Below are 24,045 nucleotides of genomic sequence, written 5' to 3'. Positions count from 1 at the left end.
TTTTTTTTTTTTACTAAAATTGCTTTGACTATTCTAGGTCTTTTGTTGTTCCATATGAATTTTGGATTGTTTATCTCCATAAAGAACACCATTGGGATTTTGTTGAAGATTGTATTAAATTTGTAGATAATTTTTGGCAGTATGGCAATTTTTATAATGTTAATTCCACCTATCCATGAACATGGAAAGTCTTTCTATTCCCTGATGTCATCTTTGATTTCTTCAAAAATTTTTTTGATTTCTTCAAATTTTTATAGTTTTTGTTATAAAGATCTTTTGCTTGTTTGGCAAAGTTTATTCTTAGATAATTTATTTTTTTGAGGCCATTGCAAATGGAGTTGTTTTCCTGATTTCACTTAAAATAAATTATTAATTTAATGTGTGTCTGCTGTAGGAGAAAAATACTTTGGTTGATGGTAGGAAAGCCCATGCATGCATACTGGGTAAGATGTAATCTCTGCTTTCAGGAAATCACTTCACAGTTGAATAAGAGACATAACCACCTTCAAAACAGTTGCTGAAGGCAAGAACTCAGAAGTAGAAATTTCAGGCTATATTTGGAATGAAGAATGTTTATGAAAAAGAAATGACCTCATCAAAGTCTTAGAAATTATTATCAAAGCCAGACACCTGCCTGTGGCTCACACCTAGCTACTCAGAAAGTTGAGGATTGAGGTTCAAAGCCATTTCAGGCAGGAAAGTCCATGTGAGACTCATCTTTTTTTTTTTTTTTTTTTTTTTTTTTGTCGGTCGTGGGGCTTGAACTCTGGGCCTGGGCACTATTCCTGTGCTCTTCAGCTCAAGGCGAGCACTGTACCACTTGAGCCACAGTGCCACTTCCAGTTCTCTAGTGGTTTATTGAAGATAAGAGTCTCACCGGTGCCCAGCTGAGACTTTTATCTTGAATTAGCCAGCAATAAAATGATATACAAGACACTATGTTGAAAAAGAACTTTACAACTTTGTGGTGGGGAGGGAGGAGTTGGGGTGGTCGGGAGGGATGTGATGGTAGGGGAGAAACAAAGGAGAGGGTAATAATGCTCGATAGGAAATGGGACTTATTACCTTGCTCATGTAACTGTAACCCCTCTGTACAGTATCTTTACACTAAAAAAGTATATTAATAAAAACAAACCTGGAAGTAGATGTGCGGCTCAAGTGGTAAAGTGCCAGTCTTCAGTAAATAAGCTAAAGGACAATGCCCAGGCCCTGAGTTCAAACCCCAGAACCATCACACAAACACACAAGAAAGAACTTGTATTATTCACCTTTCAAAGAATTTCATATGCTTGGTATATTTTAGACGCACATCAATCCCATGGTTTGGGCTATAACACATTGTTAGCTTTGTGAATTCATTCAACAGTGTTTATTTAGGATCTGACATTGTAGTTAGAGACAGATAATAAATGTAATGAATAGGAAAGTTGTATGTATGGCATATTAGAAGATGGTAAGTGCAGTGAAGAAAGTAGCAGAGTATGGTAATGGAGAATGAAGAGAAAGTCTTCAAAATGCTTGTTCAGAGTAGAAGTGTCCTTTGTACAGAGAGGTAATGGGAATGAATGATGGAGCCAAATGGGTTTCTGGAAGGCGAGCATTCTGGAGAAAAGGAATAGAAAAAATGCAAAGACTATGAGTAAGGTTTGGATACGATCTAGAAACAGAAAGAATGATGACATGGCTGGAATAAAATAATTGACAAGAAGAAAGATAAGAGATTAAGCTGAAGAGTTAGCAGGATTGTGTAGACTGTGGTGAAGATTTTACATTTATCCTGAATATCATGGGAAGTCATTGGAAGAATTATAATAGGAGAATATTTGACCTGAAACATCCTTTCAAAGACTCTGGCAGCTACAAGAGTGAAGAGAGATTATATGAGCAAGTCAGCAGCCTACTATGGTGATTCAGGATGAGAGATGAAGGGAATTCTGACAAAAATGCCAACAATAAAGGAGATAATATGTGTTTGGTAGGACCAACAAGATTTAATGATAGATTGAAGTATAGTATGAATAATAAGATTCAAGGATGAAAGGATGATCCCCATCATTGATAATGATGACGATCACAAGTAACTATCATTTTGGGGTACTTACATTATACCATTCTTGGTTCTTTGTAAAATTCTTATTTTACATAGGTTGATTGACTATATCAAAAAAAAATTTTTTTTTTGAGTCCGGTCATGGGGCCTGAACTCTGGGCCTCGGCGCTGTCCCTCAGCTCTTCAGCTCAAGGCTAGCGCTCTACCACTTGAGCCACAGCGCCACTTCTGGCTTTTTTCTTTTTGCTTATGTGGTGCTGAGGAATCGAACCCAGGGTCTCATGCATGCAAGGCAAGCGCTCTACCACTGAGCCACCTTCTCAGCCCCCAAAATAACTTTATTTAGTGGGTCCTGTGGCTTGAACTCAGCCTGGGCGCTGTCCCTGAGCTTTTTTTGTTCAAAGCCAGCACTGTACCAGTTGAGGCACAGTGCCACTTTCAGTTTTTTTGAGTAGTTTATTGGAGTTGAGTCTCTTTGGTAAAGCATGTTTCCACAGATTTCTTGCCTAAACAATGGAACAATAAAGTTATTAATATTAAATAATTCCTTACATTGAAGCAAATATTGTCCAAGATTTCATTGGTGATATGAGATGACTTTAAGGGAAAAAGGAGTTGTGTGATTTTCCCAAATTCAGTTAGGATTCTGTGGTAGAAATCGAAGTATAGATGAGGGCTTGAATTGATTGATTCTAGGCCCAGCAATTTTATAAGTAATGCAGCTAATTTTTGTAGGTCTTATAAGCTAGTTGTAAAAAATAGGATACAATTTGTAGTAAAGCCAAAAATATTTGCATGACCCTTTTTTTTTTGTCAGTTGTAGGGCTTGAACTCAGGGATTGGGCACTGTCTCAGCTTCTTTTGCTCAAAGCTAGCAAATTACCACTTGAACCACAGCACCACTTCCAGCTTTTTCTGTTTATGTGGTATTGAGGAATAGAACCCAGGGCTTCGTGCATGTTAGGCAAGCACTTTACCACTAAGCCACATTCCCAGCCCTGTATGACCCTTTAAAGGAAACCTTTTTTTTTTTTTTTTTGCCGGTCATGGGGTCTGAACTCTGGGTCTGGGTGCTGTCCCTCAGCTCTTCAGCTCAAGGCTAGTGCTCTACCACTTGAGCCACAACACCACTTCTGGCCTTTTCTGTTTATGTGGTGCTGAGGAATCGAACCCAGGGCCTCATGCTTGCAAGGCATGAATTCTACCGTTGAGCTACCTTCCCAGCCCCAATATATTCCTAAGCTAAAATGCTGTCTGCTTATTTATTTCCCTGTTTCTGAGCACAAGGCAAACCATGTGTGCTATTCCTGGGTGAGGATTTCATAGATCAGATTGGGTTCCACTGGAACATTTCTTTTTCTTTTTCTTTTTTTGTCAGTCATGGGGCTTGAACTCTGGGCCTGGGTGCTGTCCGTCAGCTCTTCAGCTCAAGGCTAGCACTCTACCACTTGAGCCACAGTGCCACTTCTGGCTTTTTTCCTTTTTGCTTATGTGGTGCTGAGGAATCGAACCCAGGGCCTCATGCATGCAAGGCAAGTGCGCTACCACTGAGCCACCTTCCCAGCCCCAGGCAAGGCTCTTTACTTCTTGTGTCTTAGTATTCTTACTTCTCAAGTGCAAACAAAATGAGGAAATACCTCAGAAACCATGTAATTCAGTATTTCTTTATACTTTTAGGAGTTTATTGTCCCAAATTCTAAATCCTATCTATTGATGGAAAGAGCTGGCCTGGAGGTGAAGAGTAAGGTAAAGAGGACTTGCAGTAGAGGGGAGAGAAAAAGACCCCACTCTTGTCTTTGGAGCTTACCTATGCTTCAGATATTTCTCAAGCCCATAGATGAACATCTAATCCTAATGATCAATTCTTTCAAGCTATCTATTATAGTGCTCCAGATTAAAAAGTGAGAGTACAACCAGACCTGGCTTAGCATGATTTCTTTTGTATTGTTTTCAGAGGATTGGCTGCCATGACCTGGAGATGGAGTACTGGACCTGCAACTGATCGAGCCCGCATCTTGGAGCATCCCTGCTCTGATAACCCCCTTTTCACTTGCAACCAGCTCACCATCTTCCGCACAGAAGCTGGGGACACTGGCTACTTCACATGTAGCTACAAGGATGTTGCTGACACTAAGGATCCTAATGGCAAGGCCAGTGTCTATGTGTATGTCAAAGGTGAGTATGTACTTGTTACCTTAGGACTGAAAGATACAGCATTTTTCTGGAAGTCCTATATATTATTTTATGCACAATAATGCATGTGTTATATATACTACATATTAATGTTATGTATAACACATCCTATATAATGTATAATGATATATGGATATCTATATATGTTGTATATATATGTGTGTTATATAATAATATACTTATGTATGATACTGTGCCATGTATTTAAATAGAAATATATATATTATATGCATATTTAAATATATATTATAGATATAATAATACCTTGGAAGAAGTTGGAATGTTTTATATGGTAAATAAAGGAGACCATAAAGGACAATAAAGAAGAACCACATTTTATGCTGTGTGTGGGGGAGGTATGTGTGTGTGGGGGGTATGTGTGTGTGGGGGGGTATGTGTGTGTGTGTGTGTGTGTGTGTTGGTCATGGGCCTGGGCTCTGTCCCTGAGACTTTTTGCAAAAGGCTAGCAATCTAACACTGAGCCATGGCATCACTTCCAGTTTTTGGGTGGTTAATTGGTGATAAAAGTCTCATGGATTCACAGACTTTCCTGCCCTGGCTGGCTTCGAATCATGATCCTCAGATCTCAGCTTCCTGAGTCAGGTGTGAGCCACTGGTGCCTGGCTCATTTTATGTTGTTTGACTTCTGTTAATAACGTCCATTTGTGCCTTTACAGTCTCATGTTTTGTAGAGGGGAAGTTTTCCCTGGGGGAAAATAGACAAAAAGTTTCTTTTAATAATGATAACAAATATGTATCTCCTTCTTATTATGTGTCAGGCAGTATACCAAGTTCTTTTATAAAAATGATTTTAATAATCTTTTAAGTAGTTGTACAAAGGAGTGCCATTTAACAAAACAGTTTATGAATACAATGCATCACGATCAGTGTCACCACCTTCAACATTGTCACCCTACTTTGCCAAGTTCTTTATAAATACTAACACATTTACTTCTGATTAAAGCCTTTTGAAGTATGTGCTAATATCATTCATTTTTAGATGAGAAAATAGGCATACAGAGGTTAAATAATTTACCTAAGATTACACAGTTGTCAGGTGACAGGGGCAGGTGTTGTAAGGTGAATTCAATAGTGAGATACAAAGAAGCCACTTTCTGAGAGGTCGAATCAGGAGTCTTTATTAAAAGGCTGGCAACTGCATAGTGGACTCCTGTCTCAAAGACCAGCAAGCCAGCAAATACACTCAACAGTATTAGGAAACTGAGCCATGAAGGCCAGAGAGGAAAGGACAAAAACACTATTAACAAACCAATTCAGCTCCAATGGAAAGCTGAAGTGATAGGAGAAGAGCCAGGAAAAAGGAGACAGGACACAAACATGGAGACAAGTGGCATGGCTAATTGGTGCCTGAGCTGGCCGGGACTAAATAGGGTCAGGTCAGGGGGTAGGGTCACAGGAACCTGGAGACCCAGGCACTAGACTGACAGGTTTAGTAATCTATCAGCAAAGTGCTGGCCCTTGCCTCCAGGGATTCAGGCATGCCCATCACCTGAGAGGTGGGGGCTTCACCTTACTCCACCATGAAGATAAGATGCCAGACCCATGTGGCCAAGATGGGGCCAGCCAGACCTGATCTCCTTACTTAACAGGATTCAAATCCAGGCATTCTGCTTCCATGGTTTTGTTCATGTGGACTACTGTGCTGACATTTGCCCCACTTCTAAATACTTGTTATTTTTTACTTCATTTAGTCTTCACAATCTTTTAGGAATGTTAATATACTTTATGAATGGCAAATCTCAGGCACAGAGAATTCAAGTAACCTATTTCAAGTCACAGTGCTTTGAAGTAGTTGTATCAGGATTTGAATCAAGGCAATCTAGCATGAGTGTATCAAGTATTGCAAAGTACATAAGCTGTTAAACTCTTCTGGGGCTGGAAGATCCTTTCAGCTCAAACTCTCTATTGAACAGATAGGAAAAGAGCTCCACTTTAGCTGGTACATTTTCTTCCCCTTCTTATTGCCCAGAAACAAACTGGCAGTATAGAATATAGCCTTGTTTTCCTCAAATTGCTTTCTTCTAGGAGATTTGAGGGTCCTTATCCCTTAATCAGTCCTTCCATGGACATTTGAGCAGTTGCCAGTGGTATGTGTGAAGGAGGGGCTGGGAAGGGACTTGTGGAACCATTGGTGAGTTTTTCTTGATCTTGCTCCACCTCTAGCTGATAAGGAAGTTCTCTTAACATTCAGGTCTTCCTTCCAGAACCTTGATGCCTTGGGACCATCATTTGGGGCCTTGGATTATTGTTCTTTTTGTATTCTACTTTCCTCTTTGAAGCACAGTTTGTGCCTCTTCGGGACTATTTTTAAAATTCCCCAGACATTAGTTCTCTCTCTGAGCCATGTCCTTACTTCCTTATAACTGGCAGCACAAATCTCCATAAATCAGTAAGCATGGATCAGCAAAAGATCCAAATTTTAGCTTACAGACCTTTTGAGCTTTAAGAGACACATATTAAGCAAGTGTAAGAGAAATTAAGATTAAAATGGAAATAACCCTAATTAGTAAATCTGTCTTCTAGTCCTACCTCCATTGTTTTTTCTCTGAGTGACTGTGTACAAATCTCTTAATATATCTAATTCTAGAAAGTTTTGTGAAGAATGTCATTAGTATTTCTATAAGGATTTCATTAACTGTGTAGATTCCTTTGGGTAGTAGGGAAATTTTAAGAATACTGATTTTTCCAATCCATAAGCATGTGATATTTTACTAATTTTTATGTCTCTTCAATTTCTTTCATCAATGCTTTTTAATTTTTTTTTTGGTTGGTCGTGGGGCTTGAACTCTGGACTTGGGCACTGTCCCTGTGCTCTTTAGCTCAAGGTGAGCACTCTAGGGCTTGAGCCACAGCACCACTTCTGTTTTTTGAGTGGTTTATTGGAGATAAGAGTCTCATGGACTTTCCTGCCTTGGCAGGCTTTGAACCTCAATCCTCAGATCTCAGCATCCTGATTAGCTAGGATTACAGGTGTGAGCCACCAGAGCCTGGCTGCTTTTAAATTTTTGTTGTATTTTTTTTTTTTTACCATTTTGATTAAGTTTCTACTTATTTAAGTTTTTATAACTTATGAATAGGATTGTTTTCTTGTTTTCTATTTAATATAATTTATTATTAAAATGTAACAATATATACTAATATAGACATATACTGATTCTTATATGCTGATTACATGTCTGGAAATTTGGCTGAATTTGTGTATTCTAGTTTTTTTGTCGAGTTTTTGGAGTTTTCTCTAGAAAAGATCATGTCATCTGTAGTGGCAGTTGGACTCTTTACCCCCCCAATTAGTAAATTAGTATGTCTGTTATTACTCTTGCCTAATTTTCTGAACCAGAATTTCTAGAAATATGTAGAATAAAATTGACAAAGTATTCAAAGATATGAAACAGGAATCACCCAGCTTTTTCTTTTTTTGCAGTTTGCATACTATTCAGCCTTTATTATATATTATACCTAATTTGTTCACCTTTTTATCTTGAAACTGTACCAAGAGACTTACATATCCATTGAGATGATTATATTGTTTCTGTCCTTGAAATGTAACTTTCTGTGGTGTATCATATTGTTTATTTGCTTTTGTTAAACTATAATTGCATCTCTGAGATGAATATAACTCTATTATATTGAATAGTATTTTTGAATGTGGTGTGGGTTTGTTTTGGTAATATTTTGTTGAGAATTTTTGCATTTATGTTCCTCAAGGATATAGGCTGTTATTTTCTTTTTGTTGATGTTGAGTCTTATCCAGTTCTATTACAGGGTAATGATGACCTTTTTTGTTGTTGTTGTTGTTGCTCACCAGGCTTGAACTCTGGGCTTGGGCGCTGTCCCTCAGCTCTTCAGCTCAAGGCGAGTACTCTACCTCTTGAGCCACAGAGCCACTTCCAGTTTTATAGTGGTTTATTGGAGATAGAGTTTTACAGCCTTTCCTGCCTGAGCTGGCTTTGAACCACGATCCTCAGATCTCAGCCTCCTGAGTAGCTAGGATTATAGCTAGCCACTGGCGCCTGGCTCCCATTACCTTCTCCCAAGACCTTCATTCCTCTTTACTGGTCCCTTTCCCTTCTCAAATAGTTCACCTCATGTATTTTTTTAAAATATAAAGTCTGCATATGAAGCTGGGTGCCAGTGGCTCATGCTTGTAAGCCTACCTACTCTGGAGGCTGAGATCTGAAGATTAGGTTCAAAGCCACCCTGAGCAGGAATGTCTGTAAGACTTTTTTTTTTTAATGTTTTTTATTGTAAAAATACTGTACAGAGGGTAATGAGTACATTTCCTACTGAACAGTTACCTCCTCCTTTGTTTTTCCCCTAGCATCTCTTCCCTCCCCACCTCCACAACTCCTCCCCCCTCCCAAGTCATAAAGTTTGTTTTCAACATAGTGTCTTGTACAATCTCATTGTTACAATGGGTCAACCTGTATCCTTATTTCAGCATTTTGTTATTTCCCTTCCCCTTCCCAAATTAGAAAAATGTAAGATGCAAGGCACCGACATCAAATACAGTGAAAATTCTCATCTCCAATTAACCACCACAAAACTGGAAGTGGCGCTGTGGCTTAAAGTGGTAGAGCACTAGCTTTGAGCAAAAGAGCTCAGGGACAGCATCCAGATCCTAAGTTCAAGCCCCACAACCAACAGACTAAAAAAAGAGTCTGCATATGAGACAGAATGTACAATATTTGTCTTTGTGAGTTTGGTTTATTTTACTTAACATGATGATTTCTAGTTCTACTTGTTTTAGAAAAAATATGACTTCCTTATTTTTATGGATAATTGTGTCTCCTTTTCCTCCTCCTTTTGTTTTCCAGTACTGTTTGAATTCTGGGGAGCCTGGAGCTTGTTTATCTCCCTTGCTCATAGCTCTACACTTGATTCAATGGCTTCTGCCTGGCTTTTGGCTAGTTAATTAGAGATAGTCTCCCATTTTTCTGCTTCTGCTAGTCTTGAACTGTGATTCTCACGTCTTGGCCCCTTGAGTAGCTAAGATGACAGGCATGAGCCACAAGCACTATTTTATCCATTCAATTGTTGATGGATACTTAGGTTGATTCTATAACTTGGTTATTTGTAAATAATGCTGAGTAAACATGAGATTGCAGTAAACATAAGCTGATTTTGATACCTTTGGGTATACACCTTGGAGTGGTTCAACTGGATTGATTATATAATAGTTCATTCTATTTTCTCTTTTCCTTTTTTAAAAATCCATTCCACTGGTGTGAGTTGATGTCCCATTGTGGTTTTTATTTGCATTTTCCTGAAATGCACCTTTTTGTATGTTTATTGGCCATTTATTCTTTTTTGGCCATTTATTCTTATGTATTCTTTTAAGAAATATTTGTTCAGGTCTTTGCAAATCTTAAATTGGTTTGTTGTTATTGTTACTGAATTTTCTGAGTTTCTTATATATTTTGGATATTAACATCCTATCAGATAATTTGTAGTAGATATTTTTCTTTTCTTTCTTTTTTTTTTTTTTTTGGTCGGTCGTGGGGCTTGAACTCTGGGCTTGGGTGCTGTCCCTGCACTCTTCAGCTCAAGGTGAGTGCTCTACTGCTTGAGCCACAGAGCCACTTACAGTTTATTCGACATAAGAGTCTCATGGACTTTCCTGGGCTGGCTTTGAAACACGATCCTCAGATCTCAGCCTCCTGAGTAGCTAGGATTACAGGTGTGAGGCACCAGCACCCAGCTGCAAATATTTGTCTTTTCTTTTCTTTTTTTTTGGGGGGGGAGTCTGGTCGTGGGGCTTGAACTCTGGGCCTGGGCGCTGTCCCTCAGCTCTTCAGCTCAAGGCTAGCGCTTTACCACTTGAGCCACAGTGCCACTTACAGCTTTTTTTCTTTTTGCTTATGTGGTGCTGAGGAATCGAACTCAGGGCCTCATGCATGCAAGGCAAGCACTCTACCACTGAGCCACCTTCCCAGCCCCTGCAAATATTTTTCTTAATGAGTAAATTGCTCTTTCATTTTGTTGACTATTTCCTTAGTTATAAAGAAACTTTTTAGTTTGATGCCATTCTGTTTGCTTATTTTTTTTGCTTTTTTCTCATGTCTTACATTTACATTATTGCCAAGTCCAGTGTCAAAAAGCTTTTCTTCTATTTTTCCTTTCAGGAGTTTTAAGTTTGTTTACATTTAAGTCTAAGTTAATTTTTATCTATGATGTAAAATAGGGAGCTAGGTTCTTTTTTTTTTTTTTTTTTTTTGGTTGGTCATGCGGTCTGAACTTTGGGCCTGGGTGCTGTTCCTCAGCTCTTCAGCTCAAGGTTAGTGCTCTACCACGTGAGCCACAGTGCCACTTCTTGTTTTTTTTTCCTGCTTATGTGGTGCTTATAAATCAAACCCAGGGCTTCATGCATGCAAGGCAAGCACTCTACCACTGAGCCACTTTCCCAGCCCATAGGTTCATTCTTTTACATGTGAAATATCCATTTGTCCCAACAGTACTTACTGAAACAATGATCCTTTTCCTATTGTACGTTTAGTGCCCTTTTGGAAACGTAGTTAACAATGTAAGTTTGGGTGCATTCTGCCCTCTGTTTCACTTCACTGGTTACATGTGTGTTTTATGCCACTACTATACTGATTTTACTGTATGTCTGCATTAAAATTTGAAATAAGAAAGTCTGATGTCTCCAACTTTTTTTTTTAATCTTTGTTTTTTTTTTTTTTTGGATCCGGTCATGGGGCCTGAACTCTGGGCCTGGGCGCTGTCCCTCAGCTCTTCAGCTCAAGGCTAGTGCTCTACCACTTGAGCCACAGCGCCACTTCGGCTTTTTTCTTTTTGCTTATGTGGTGCTGAGGAATCGAACCCAGGACTTTGAGCATGCAAGGCGAGCGCTCTACCACTGAGCCACCTTCCCAGCCCCTGTTTTTTTATCTTAAGATTACTTTTGCCACTCAACTTTTTTTTTCTAGTTTCATACACATTTTATAACTTTTTTTAGTTTTAGTAAAATGGTATTACAATTTTGATAAGCATTACATTTAATCCAGTGATTCAAAGCAATGAATTTTACATTGCTTTGTAATATGAACATTTTTTTTTGGTGCCTGTCCTAAGGCTTGAAATCAGGACCTCATTGCTTCTACCACTTTGAGCCATAGCACCACTTCTGGCTTTTTTTGGTAGTTAATTGGAGATAAGAGTCTCATAGAGGAAGTGGCGCTGTGGCTCAAGTGGTAGAGCGCTCGCCTTGAGCTGAAGAGCTGAGGGACAATGCCCAGGCCCAGAGTTCAAGCCCCACGACCGACCAAAAAAAAAAAAAAAAAAAAAAAAAAAAAGAGTCTCATAGACTTTCTTGCCAGAATAGCTTCAAACCCTAATCCTCAGATCTTAGACTCCTGAATAACTAGGATTATAGGCGTGAGCCACCAATGCCTAGCTTGGATACTAACAATATTATTTCTTCCAATCCATGAATATAGGACAACTTTCTTTTTTTTATATCTTTAGTTTCTTACATCACTCTTTTATTAATTTTGGTATACAGTAGATCTTTCATTTTGGCCATAAGCGAGCTTTATTTAAAAATAAAAATAAACAGGTACAATTAATTTTATTACCGTTACATCCAATATATGAGTACAACATGTAGCCAATATAAACATATTAATGAAAAATATATATTCTTTTTGTCTACAATTATTTTACATTTACAGCAAATCTCAATTCATACTAGCGATGTTTCAAATGCTTAATTAGTTACATATGACTAATAGCTACCATACTAAATGGTGCAATTTTAGGATCTGAAACAAAAGCTCCCTTTAAAGGACAGAGCTAAAGGTTTTAGTGAATATATTTTCTAGTTGCATTATCTTTTAGCAAAAATTCCTGAAAGAACAACCTTTTTGCGTATGATGGGACAAGCAGAGAGCAAGCAGTAGAGGAATTACTATGAGATTAAAATCTTTAGGTATGTTACAGTATCATACAATATTACAGCAATAAAATAACACCTATTCTTTGTACATCCAGCTCAAGCACTAGCTGAAAATATTTTCCAAGAATGTTAAGTCCCTGGGGGAGTTTCAAGGTGATCAAGAGATATCTCCTGAATTGCCCAGGTCTTCTGATGAATAAATAATTTCTAAAGTGCAGCCAGGCTGCACCTAGAGCAAGCTGTAAAAAAAAAATTTAGGTAATGAGGAGTTAATGACATCATCCCTGAGTTTAGACTGCATTTTTTCCCCTTAGCTCTTGGTATATAGTTCTCCCTAGCTTTTTCCTGTGTTCTCCTTCCTAGTACAAGACAACCTAGATAACCAAAATCTAGGTTCATATCACAAAGATAAAAATAGATTTCACCTCAAACAGCCCCCCCCCACTTTGAATGTCTTTTAACTCTGCTTTCTGATAAAGATCTTGGAAAGAGGACACACGTTGTATACTTACCTCCACACCTTTTCCTTTGTAGGCTTGACCTCTGTCCCAAGGCCTCAAGTCATTATAAACCTCTGTCTCACACTTTCCTGTCCATCAAGAACTTGGCAAGAGCAAAATAGCCTTGCAATAGGACAAGCCTATGTTTACCCAGAATAGGAATGCACTCCTTCAATAGCCCTGGACTAGCCCTAGCCCCCAGATTAGAGAAGAATGGAGACTCACAGAAGCTAAGCAGATCACTTGCTGGTATCTTCTCAGTGTTTGAGCAAATCAAGGGTAGGTTTTTGCATGTGAGCATGAATTGTCCTGGCTGGTTTAATCTGAAGATGAACTGGCTTAGTGTCATATGAGGAGCTTATGACTCCAAGAATCATCAGGTATCAAGACTAGCAGAATCAGAATATTTCAGAGCACAAGTAGAAGAACATGAAGCTCAGGGAGGAAAAAGACTTGTCCAAGGTCACAAGCAGTCAATATTACATCAGGAACAAGTAAAACCCCAAACTCCAGATCCTGGGACTTAAAAAATGGCTGGTCTAGAGCGCTAGCCTTGAGCTGAAGAGCTCAGGGACAGTGCCCAGGCCCAGAGTTTGAGCCCCAGGACCAACAACAAAAAAAAACAAAAACAAAAAATGGCTGGTCCAGCCAGGTACTGTGGCTCACACTTATAAATCCTAGCTACTCAGGAGGCTAAGAATTGAGGATCATGGTTCAAAGATAGCCCTGGCAGGAAAGTCCATGAGACTCTTGTCTACAATTAACCATCAGAAAATTGGAAGTGAAGCTGTTGCTCAAAGTATAAAGTGCTAACCTTGAGGGAAAAGAGCTCAGGGACAGCACTCAGGCCCAAAGACTCAACCAAAAAAAATGACTGTTCATGTACAATGCTGAATTGACACATTATGGGTCAATTTTTGCCTGGTTTTGTAGAGAAATAGATACTATCCCCTTGTGGTTGTTAAAGTTTCTATAGTTTGATCAGATAGAGGACCAAGATTCACTTGAATCATTTGCTTCTTTAGCTTTTTAAAAGATCTTTTAAAATTCTTGAATATGGACTTGCTAGGCTGAAATGAGAAATTCCATGAAAATCCCAAAATGAGTGGAACTCATTATCAGAAACTCCACAAGTCGCCGGGTGCCAGTGGCTCAGGCCTGTAATCCTAGCTACTCAGGAGGCTGAGTTCTGAGGATCACGGTTCAAAGACAGCCCAGGCAGGAAAGTCCGTGAGACTCATATCTACAATAAAACCACTAGAAAACCAGAATTGGTGCTGTGGCTCAAGCGGTAGAGCGCTCACCTTGAGCTGAAGAGCTGAGGGACAGCGCCCAGGCCCAGAATTCAAGCCTCAGGACCAACAAAAAAAAAAAAAGAAAAAAAAAAGAAAAAAAGAAACTCCACAAGTCTGTTTTTCTAACTGATTCGTATACCTAAGTAAAATCTCTAAGACTCAATTTCTTCAGCTATAAATTGTTAGTCAAATGCTACAAAGTTTAACTTGTATGTCAAACAAATTCTGGGGATATAATGTACAGCATATCTTATATCACTTGTTAATTCATTTTACTATGCACAGTGCATATGTACATGAATATATATATATTAATTTATTTACATTATTTACATGCTCAGGGCACAAGACATGAATATATATATATAGATATATATATTCATGTCTTGTGCCCTGAGCATGTAAATCTACTTAACAATTACATATTTAAACATTTTAAATTTATTATAGTAGTATCTTTAATAATTTATTATAATAGTCTGTTTATTATAATTTTATTTTATTAATTATAATATAATTTATTATTTATTATAATAGTGTCTGTAATCCTGAATTTTATAAGTGATAATGAATATGATAAATGTTTTTTGCCTAATGCATCTTGTCACATGATAGGAGTTTTGCAGTTTGTCAAATCAATATTTATTGTTTCTATTATTATGAATCTCTTGAACTCAGTTCTCCTGAAACACAACTTAGTGGTTTTATTACTCTATCTCACTAGTTATCATATACTACTTTCTGCACTATTTTGTCTCTTATTCACTGTTCCAGCTCTTTTCTGTACCTCTTGAAGGAGGAGGAACTTTTTTATAGCTTTCCCATATGCATTCTTGTTTTTCAATACTGAAAATCTCTTTCAGATCTGTAATTTGTTTTATGGGTAAAACCATTCTCTAGACCAAACTGGGAAAAAGACCAGAAGCAGTATTACTGTTAGCTGTTCTTTGCCATCTTATGAGGGAAGCAAAGTTAGTCTCAGATGTGAGAGTTTTGGAGGAGGTTTAAGGAGGGAATATCCTATGTTTAAATTAGACTATTGAAGGTCAAATGGTTGTAGTCCATTCCAAGAGATAGCTCCTGACCACAGATAGAAAAATGGATGGAGTTTGAGAGAAATGAGGGGGTAGAAATAGAGCCAAAAATATGTTCTCCAGTTGAAGCTATAGGAAGGAGCTAGATATTGCTGAGGGAGAAAGCTTATGTAAAGAAAAGTGGAGAATTGAAGTATGAACATATATTAGAGTAGAAAAAAATTATAGATGACATAAAGGAATTTTTAAGTTGTCTTAGGCAACCCTGAGAAATGATAAAGCTCAGACTAATTCTGGATTGTCTAAGAAGGAAAAGTGAGATTATAGGAAAATAGTGCATTCTGGGTCTTTTTTCGAAAAGTCAACCTTTTTCTCAGATTGATATTCTCCTTATTTACTGCATGGGAAGTAGTAATAGTACATGTACCCATACACATTTATTGTGGGAAGGTAAAGTGTTCAATTTGTATATATTCATGTTTATTCAAATATATTTTTATTTATTAAATGGCAGTAAAAATATGATTTGGGCATGTATGGGAGATACAATAATAAATAAGTAATTATCCTTGCCATACAAAGATCATATATCTAGTCTGTTAATCACAGCATTATCATAAGTGATTGTGATACAATAATTAACCTTAGAGAACCTGTATGATTTTAAAACACATTACATGGAAAGAAAGACCTTTTAGATACTAGATTGGACACATTCCCAAAGTACCATGATATGAAAGAGATTTAACTTGTTACATGTGGTGGCTCAACGGATTAAAACTAAGATCAATCAAATGACCTTTATTGTTTGTACAGATTTTTATGCAAAGATGTCTTTTCTGGTTCTTCTGGGAATAGCCTTCCCTAGGAGTTATGAAACATGGGTTTAGATTTTGGCCATCTCCCATGCTGTATCCTTTTTCTTCTCTGAGTATTCATTTTATCTTAAAGAAAATGAAAAATTGATAGAATGATTTTAAAGGTGCTGGTATGCATAAAAATGATGAATTTTTATCCTGGTAATAACTGTAAACCTAGCTTCCTTTTTTACCCCCATAGATGACAGCCAGACCTTTGTAGAGACTTATGATGACATACCAAAGGTGATCACTGTGCTTACTGAAACCCAAGAGGTGCTTGTACCATGTCGTGTCACTTCTCCTGACATTGATGTTAAGCTTCATCTGGTAAGTTTCAATGTTAAAGTCTCAGAAAGAGGACTGTCACTATCTAGTATATAAAATATAAAGATAGCAGGAAAGAATGTTTCAGTACCATGTCTGGTAATAGTTTCAGGTATATGTATACTCCTTTGAAAGTGTTTTTATAAAAGGGTTGCATCAAGTAGAGGAAAAGGAAATAGATGACTTAGTGGTCATCTTTTTGACCTTACTCTACATTATGGGTCATTCTAGAGTCTCCCAAAAGCCAGCACCATTTTCTAGAAAAACTTCCCTGAATTCAGCTGACTCCACATCTTTTGTAAGTTCTTATATGGATTTTATGTAAAGGTTTGTCAATGTCCAGAGCTCTTGAACCAGAGTACTTGTTTTTCTTAAACAAATACTTTCCTTAAACAAGAAAATGGTGAATCCAGGGGCCAGTGATTTATACTTATAATCCTAGCTACTCATCAGGCATAGATTTTAGGATCAAGGTTTGAAGACAGCCCAGGATGATAAACCCAAGATTCTTATCTCTAACCAGCCAGCAAGCCCAGTACTGGTACAAAAAATATTATAAAGTTTCGGGAGGTATCCAATAGAAGTACAAGAGAAAAAGGGGTAATCTATACATCTAATTTGATTAGTCAAATAAATCTTGGCTGTTAATGGAGAAAAACATACTTGAAAGATTTCCTTCATCTCCGGAAGCCCTCAGCATCTACAGTTACAGTGGTTCAAAGCCAGCCTGGGCAGGAGAGTCTTTGAGACTCTTCTCCAATTAACTACCAAAAAGCCTGAAGCAGAGCTGTGGTTCAAGTGGTAGAGCACTAGCTCAAAGCAAGCATCCAGGCCCTGAGTTCAAACCCCAGGACCAGCATACACCCCAAAAAAGATGAGTAGAGCTGAACTATATAACCAGACATGGTTTTCAGTAATTATTTTTGGAATAGAGTATTACTTTCCACCATGATATGCCCCTGAGATATGATCCACCTATTTGTAGACTTCCTATTATTGCTAGGATTACAGGTGTGTACTACTGTATACAGCTCCTCTTCCTTGGATACAGAATCACCTGGACTTTTTTCTGGTCTGATCTGTCTGTAATCAGAATCATCTCAATCTCAGCCTCCAATGTACCTTGGGATAAGCAGAACTATCATTTTTTATTACTACATTCATCTGTGGGTTGAGAAGTTTATTCATATTTTCTGCCTGAACTAGTGGTCTGGAATCACTCTCCTCCTGTTCTCAGCCTCCCACATCAGCCAATTCTTAAAAGAAAATGACAGTGCATTCATGTCTTTGGAACTTGATTCTTGAGAACCAAGGCAGTGGTATGCCAGGAAAGGTGGAGTGGGAAGGATGTAGTTTCTTCTAGTAGTTATGTGTTTGTCTGGCTACCTCATCCTTCCTCCACCTAATATACAGGGAGAATGACCTAGCCCACCCATTGAGCCTCCTTTTTCCCTCCACAAGCTAATATTTAGCAAGACTTGGAGCCACTATGTCTCTGTCCTTTGCCAAAAGGAAACATGAGATTAGGAAAGGACTGACCTGGCCAATTTCAAACATCCTTTTCTAAAATTAGATCTTACTAGGCAGCCAATTTAGTTCCAAAGAATGAACCTAGTTATGAGAGTAGAGGTATAGCCAGGACTTGGTTTTCTAAAGCATTAGGTACCATCTCACCTAAGATTTATTCAAAGTAAGCAACCTCCAAGTACCTAGAAATATCTAAAGGGGTTTCAAGAGAGCACCTATCATTTTCCACTAAAAAAAATTAACTGGCCAACATTTCCCACAATTCAAGATAACGTCTTATGATACCATAGAATTTTGATTCTTTTGTTCTTTTTGGGGGGGGATGGTAGTCAGTCGTCGGGCCTGAACCTTGGGCCTGAGCACTGTCCCTCAGCTCTTCAGCTGAAGGCTAGCGCTCTACCACATGAGCCACAGCACCACTTCCGGCTTTTTTCTTTTTGCTTATGTGGTACTGAGGAATCAAACCCAGGGCCTCATGCATGCAAGGCAAGCGATCTACCACTGAGCCACCTTCCCATCCCTACCATATAATTTTGAGAGGAAAAAAAAAGCCCACTTAACATGATACTGCCCCTTAGGAAGCTGTTGGTTAAAGACCATACTCTAAACACTTGGACAATACTTCCAACCTGAAACTTGACTATTATTAAATTGATCCATTATTTATTCATTAATGTAATCCCACTGAGAGGGATTCTGAAGTGAGAATGTGGAACCCTGGAGTACAAAGTAGTTAATAATTAGTGATCAGTTAATTAGCTAAAAAGACTGAGTTTGAGTTATGCTTTGAAAAATGCAATAGGTGGTAGTCATAAAGATGCTACTATAATTACAATTGTTAGAGCTGGAGTCTGATGTATTGGCTCTGTTTTTCATACTTTCTGTTCTACCATATACAACTCATGTAAGGATTTGCCTCCTTTCCTTGCTTTTCCAGTGGCATTGCTGGGTCTCAGTGATATTCAGCAGGTGGAATACTTTCCCCTGAAGTACAGCTATAGCAGAAATGAGTTTTGATTAAAAGTAAATCAAGAACATGGTGCTGGTTCCTCAGACCTGCAATCCTAGCTATTCAAGAGGCCAAAATCTGAGGATTATGATTTTTCATCAGCTCAGGCAGGAAAGTTTATGAGACTCTTTATTTCCAATTAACCACCAAAAAGCTGAAAGTAGAGCTGCAACTTGAATAGTAAAGTGCTATCCTTCAAGCAAAAAGTCTCAGGGACAGTACCCAGACCCTGAGTTCAAGCCCCAGGACCAGCTCTCTCTCTCCTCCCCCTCCTCTCTCACACACATACACACACACACTTACACACACACACACACACAAATACACACATGTAAACCAAGAGATTATCCAAAGGTGGTTTTACCCAATAGTAACTGAGTAAAGATAATTTCAAGTCAACGTGAGAAAAAAATTCAGTGCAATTTGATTCAATCCAATATATTTAACAAATCTAATCTACACCAAGAATTACTCAGCCATTTATAAGATGTAGTATAAATTTGCTAGTTTGGCAGTCACAAATTAGATGGCTTAAGACTACAGAAATTTTTCTCACAATCTGTACTGAGGAAGTCTAAAATCAAAGTATCAGCAAGTCCATGTTCCTTGAAGACTCTAGACAAAAGATAAGAACTCTTTATCTTTTGTAGGTTCTAGTGGTTACTGGATTTTCTTATCTTGTGGTTGTATAACTTTAATATCTTTTTATATTTATATAATCTTCTATATCTATGTCTGTCTTCTCTTCTGCCTATTATAAGAACATGTGTTATTGTATTTAGAATCCATCCTATTCCAAGATTTCATCCCAGGATGCTTAAATTAATTATATTTTCAGAGACATTTTCTCCAAACATCAAACCCACAGTTTATAGCTAAACACTTTTTTTGTTTTTGTGTCAGTACTGGGACTTGAACTCAGGACCTGGGTGCTGTCTCTTAGCTTTATGGCTCATGGGTAGCATTCTACCACTTGAACCACAGCCCCAATTCTGGCTTTTTGCTAGCTAATTAAGGATAAGATTTTCATGGATTTTCTTGCCTGCGCTGGCTTTGAACTGTGATCCTCAGATCTTAGCAGCCTGAGTAGCTAGAATAACAGGTATGAGCCACTAACACTTGTCTCTAATGTTCATTTTTACACTAATCCCTATGAAATTCATGTTTATGGAGTGGGGAAACTATTAGCAACAAAGGTTTAGTAGAAAGAAGTAAACACTAATAAGAAATAGAGACACTATTCTGGGCAATAAAACTAAATGGTTAGTCAGAGAAACATGAAATCTCAGAGCTGGAGTAGACTTTAAAGTCTAATTTCTTATGTGACACAAAAATTCCTATTTACCATCTTGGACAAATAATCATCCAAATACCTGCATAAGAGATTTTTTGGTAAGAAGTCACCAACTTTTGATTAAATTCGGTTGACTAACAAAATCACATACCACATTCTGCCCAAAGGATTCTTTTTTCTTAGGCTAAATGATTTCCTTTCTGTTTAAGAAAAATGTGCTGGTTCTGGGCTTGGGCACTGGCCCTGAACTTTTTTTTGCTCAAGGCTAGTGCTCTACCACTTGAGCCACACCTCCACTTCTGGCTTTTTTTGTGGTTAATTGGAGATGAGAGTCTCATGAACTTTTCTGCCAGGGCTAGCTTTGAATTTCAATCCTCAGATCTCAGCCTCCTGAATAGCTAGGATTGATTATAGGCATGAGCCACTAGTGCCTGGCTGATTTCCTTTTTCTTAAACAATCTTTTATATCAAAAAGCTTCTAGAAACCTCAGTTATGACCCATCCTCCTTTGTTTTTTGTGTTCTCATAAAATTTATATTTATGAAAATTTTAGTGATATAAAAACATTCTAGCCGGGCTCTGGTGGCTCATGCCTGTAGTCCTAGCTACTCTGGAGGCTGAAATCTGAGGATCATAGTTCAAAGCCAGCCTGGGAAGGAAAGTCCCTGAGACTTTATCTCCAATAAACCCGTCAGAAAACATGAAGTGGCACTGTGGCTCAAGTGGTAGAGTGCTCGTTGTGAGCTGAAGAGCTGAGGAATGGCGCCTAGGCCCAGAGTTCAAGCCCCACAACCAACAACAAAAAAAAACAACATGCTAATAATATAATTAATGGAAACTACAGGCCACTTCATACATACAAAGAAAAAAAGATTAGACATAAATATGCTTCATTTTTGTTCCAAGTAGTTATTTCTGAGATGTATAGGTCATTATTATTTTCTTGTTTTGTTTCTTGTTTTTGTGCCAGTCCTAGGGCTTGAATTCTGGGCGTGGCACTGTTTCCGAGTTTTTGTGCTCAAGACTAGCACTCTACCATTTGAGCCAGAGCTCTGCTTTCCAGCTTTTTGGTGGTTAACTAGAAATGAGTGTTAGGGGCTTTCCTGCCCATGCAGTGATCCTCAGATCTCAGACTCGAGTAGATAAGATAAAGGTGTAAACCCTCTCCCCAGCTTATTTTCTTCTTTACTTTCCAATGTTATTGAAAAAAGTTGTGTTTATTATTTATTATTTATAAGGGATATAATTTGGTATTCGGTTTGTTTAAAAATATACTAGCTGTTGGTTGCTGTTGGCTAATGCTGTAATCCTAGCTACTCAGAGGCTGAGAACTAAGGATCTGGTTTGAAGCTAGCCCATGTAGCCAAGTCCATGAGACTTTTTTTTTTTTTGGGAGGGGGGGGTCCGGTCATGAGGCCTGAACTCTGGGCCTGGGCACTGTCCCTCAGCTCTTCAGCTCAAGGCTAGTGCTCTATCACTTGAGCCACAGCACCGCTTCTGGCTTTTTTCTTTTTGCTTATGTGGTGCTGAGGAATGGAACCCAGGGCCTCGAGCATGCAAGGCAAGCACTCTACCACTGAGCCACCTTCCCAGCCCCCCATGAGACTCTTATCTCCAATTAATCACCAAATAAATCAGAAGTAGAAATATGGCTCAGCAGTCCTAGCCATGAATGAAAAGTTAAGGGACAGCTAAGGGACAGCACCGAACCCTGAATTCAAGCTCCCGTATCTCTCTCTCTCTCTCTCTCTCTCTCTCTCTCTCTCTCTCTCTCTCTCTCTCTCTCTCTCTCTCTCTCTCTCTCTCACACACACACACACACACACACACACACACACACACACACAGTACATTAAATGAAAGAAGGCACCCAATCTGTGCTGTTTGAAGCTGGCTCCTTAATGCTCTGCATATTGTTTAGTTCAGAGCAGACATTTGGTTAAATATTATTCATATATTTAATTGAATGAATTAAAGTATCAGTTAGGCATGTACTTCATGCAAGCTGCTTAGTTTCTTTTTTTAAATAAGTTTTTTTTATTGTGCAAATACTGTACAGAGTGGTTACAATTACATGAGCAAGGTAATGAGTATATTTCTTTTTTTTTTTTTTTTTCGGTCGTGGCGCTTGAACTCTGGGCCTGGGCGCTATCCTTCAGCGCTTCAGCTCAAGGCGAGAGCTCTACCGCTTGAGCCACAGCGCCACTTCCAGTTTTCTAGTGGCTGATTGGAGATAAGAGTCTCATGTAGTTTCCTGCCTGGGCTGGCTTTGAATCGTGATGCTCAGATCTCAGCCTCCTGAGTAGCTAGGATTGTAGGCGTGAGCCACCAGTGCCCGGCTTGAGAATACTTCTTTTCAAGCATTGTTACCTTCTCTTTGTTTTTCCCCTACCATCCCTTCCTCCCACCTCCTCAATTATACTCCCTCTCCTGCGCCTCCCCCCCGCCCCCCCGCTTAGTTTCTTAAAGTCTTTTGTTGCCCTAAAAGTCTTTTTTCCCCTTAAAGTCTTTTTTTTTAAAGTTGAGGCAGAAGTGGGTACCCACAATGACTAAATATAGTCAGGGATTCTGATGAGCAGATGTGGAACCTGGGAACCTGAGACCTCCAGTTCCTTTACACATCTTTTTTTTTTTTTTTTTTCGGTCGTGGGGCTTAACTCTGGGCCTGAGTGCTGTCCCTCAGCTCTTCAGCTCAAGGCTAGTGCTCTACCACTTGAGCCACAGCGCCACTTCTGGCTTTCTAGTGGTTTATTGGAGATAAGAGTCTCTCGGACTTTACTGCCCGGGCTGGCTTTGAACCTCGATCCTCAGATCTCAGCCTCCTGAGTAGCTAGGATTACAGGCGTGAGCAACTGGCACCCAGCTTTCATTTACACACCTTAAATAGAAGGCTGACATTCTTAGCATGGATCTTTTGGAACTAAACTTCTCCAACAAAAGAGACCTAATCCTTAATATTTAATCCAATAAGAAGCCTTAGGAAAAAGTATTCACTCTGAATTGCATTTATAAAGTGGGAGTAACAACATCAGATTGTCAATGACATGGTGAGCATTACATGAGCTAATGTAGTGCCTGGCTTATAGTAAGTACAGGATAAATTGTTACTACTCTTATTTTTTTTTTCTCAGTTGTGGGGCTTGAACTCTGGGCCTGGGCACTATCCCTCAGCTATTCAGCTCAAGGCAAGTGCACTACCGTTTGAGCCACAGTGCCACTTCTGGTTTTCTGAGTGGTTCATTGGAGATAAGAATCTCATGGACTTTCCTGCCTAAGCTGGCTTTGAACCATGATCCTCAGATCTCAGCCTCCCGAGTAGCTAGGATTACAGGCATGAACCACTGACGCTGGCCTACTTGTCTGGTTCTTGTTTGTTGACTATCTGTTTTGCACATAACTGTGTTCATTTTGTAAGTGGAAAACAAAAGCTCCATTAACCAGCAGAGGCTCAGTCTTCAGGAAACCTGGGCAGGAAAATAGAAGGCTAGATCATTCCTTTTGTAGCTTCTGTAGTTTCAGGGAAAATGGCATATGCATCACATTGAGGACTGATGAACCTTTTATATTTATGGATTTCTGTTTCTTCCTTTCCTTGTTCCACAGTTTCACCCAGCCACATTCACCTATGCAGGCCAGAACTGGGATCCTAGGAAAGGCTTCACTGTAACTCGACCATCTTATCACTTCTATAGTAGCATAATTCAGTGTATTGCAGAAGTCAATGGGAAGATTCACAAATCGCTCTATCTTCCACAGCGTTTGGGTATGTAATTCGTGCTTTTAGATTACAAAATAGGATCTCACTGCTTTGTGGAATCCCTTTTCTTTGGAATAAGTTTTACTGTAGCTACATCCCCTTTCACAGTGCTTAATAATTAGTGATTCAGAACTCTTATTATAATATGAAAAGAATAGAATAAAGCTTGCTATCTCAATGCATTCTTTATATGATTGCTTTTTTTGTTTTTATTAGTATATCTGAATTATAGAGAGGGATTTGTATATTTCTGTACATGTATATAATGTACTTTGATCAAATTCACC

At 38.6% G+C, this 24,045-nt stretch overlaps 1 protein-coding gene across 3 annotated transcripts in view; it reads left to right on the top strand.

The window, feature by feature from the left end:
• The window catches only part of LOC138840241 (vascular endothelial growth factor receptor kdr-like), a 176,562-nt gene that overhangs the window by 42,437 nt on the left and 110,080 nt on the right, over positions 1–24,045 (top strand). For all 3 annotated transcript variants that reach the window (XM_070040193.1, XM_070040194.1, XM_070040196.1), the window contains 3 exons: positions 4,005–4,225; positions 16,047–16,174; positions 23,605–23,764. In XM_070040193.1, the coding sequence (XP_069896294.1) occupies positions 4,005–4,225; positions 16,047–16,174; positions 23,605–23,764 (509 nt within the window). The remainder of the gene's footprint in view (positions 1–4,004; positions 4,226–16,046; positions 16,175–23,604; positions 23,765–24,045) is intronic.

Source organism: Dipodomys merriami, unplaced genomic scaffold, assembly GCF_024711535.1.
Source record: "Dipodomys merriami isolate MVZ:Mamm:240054 unplaced genomic scaffold, mDipMer1.0.p SCAF_3, whole genome shotgun sequence".
Taxonomy (NCBI): Eukaryota; Metazoa; Chordata; class Mammalia; order Rodentia; family Heteromyidae; genus Dipodomys; species Dipodomys merriami.
This window is presented reverse-complemented; position numbering and strand designations above follow the sequence as displayed.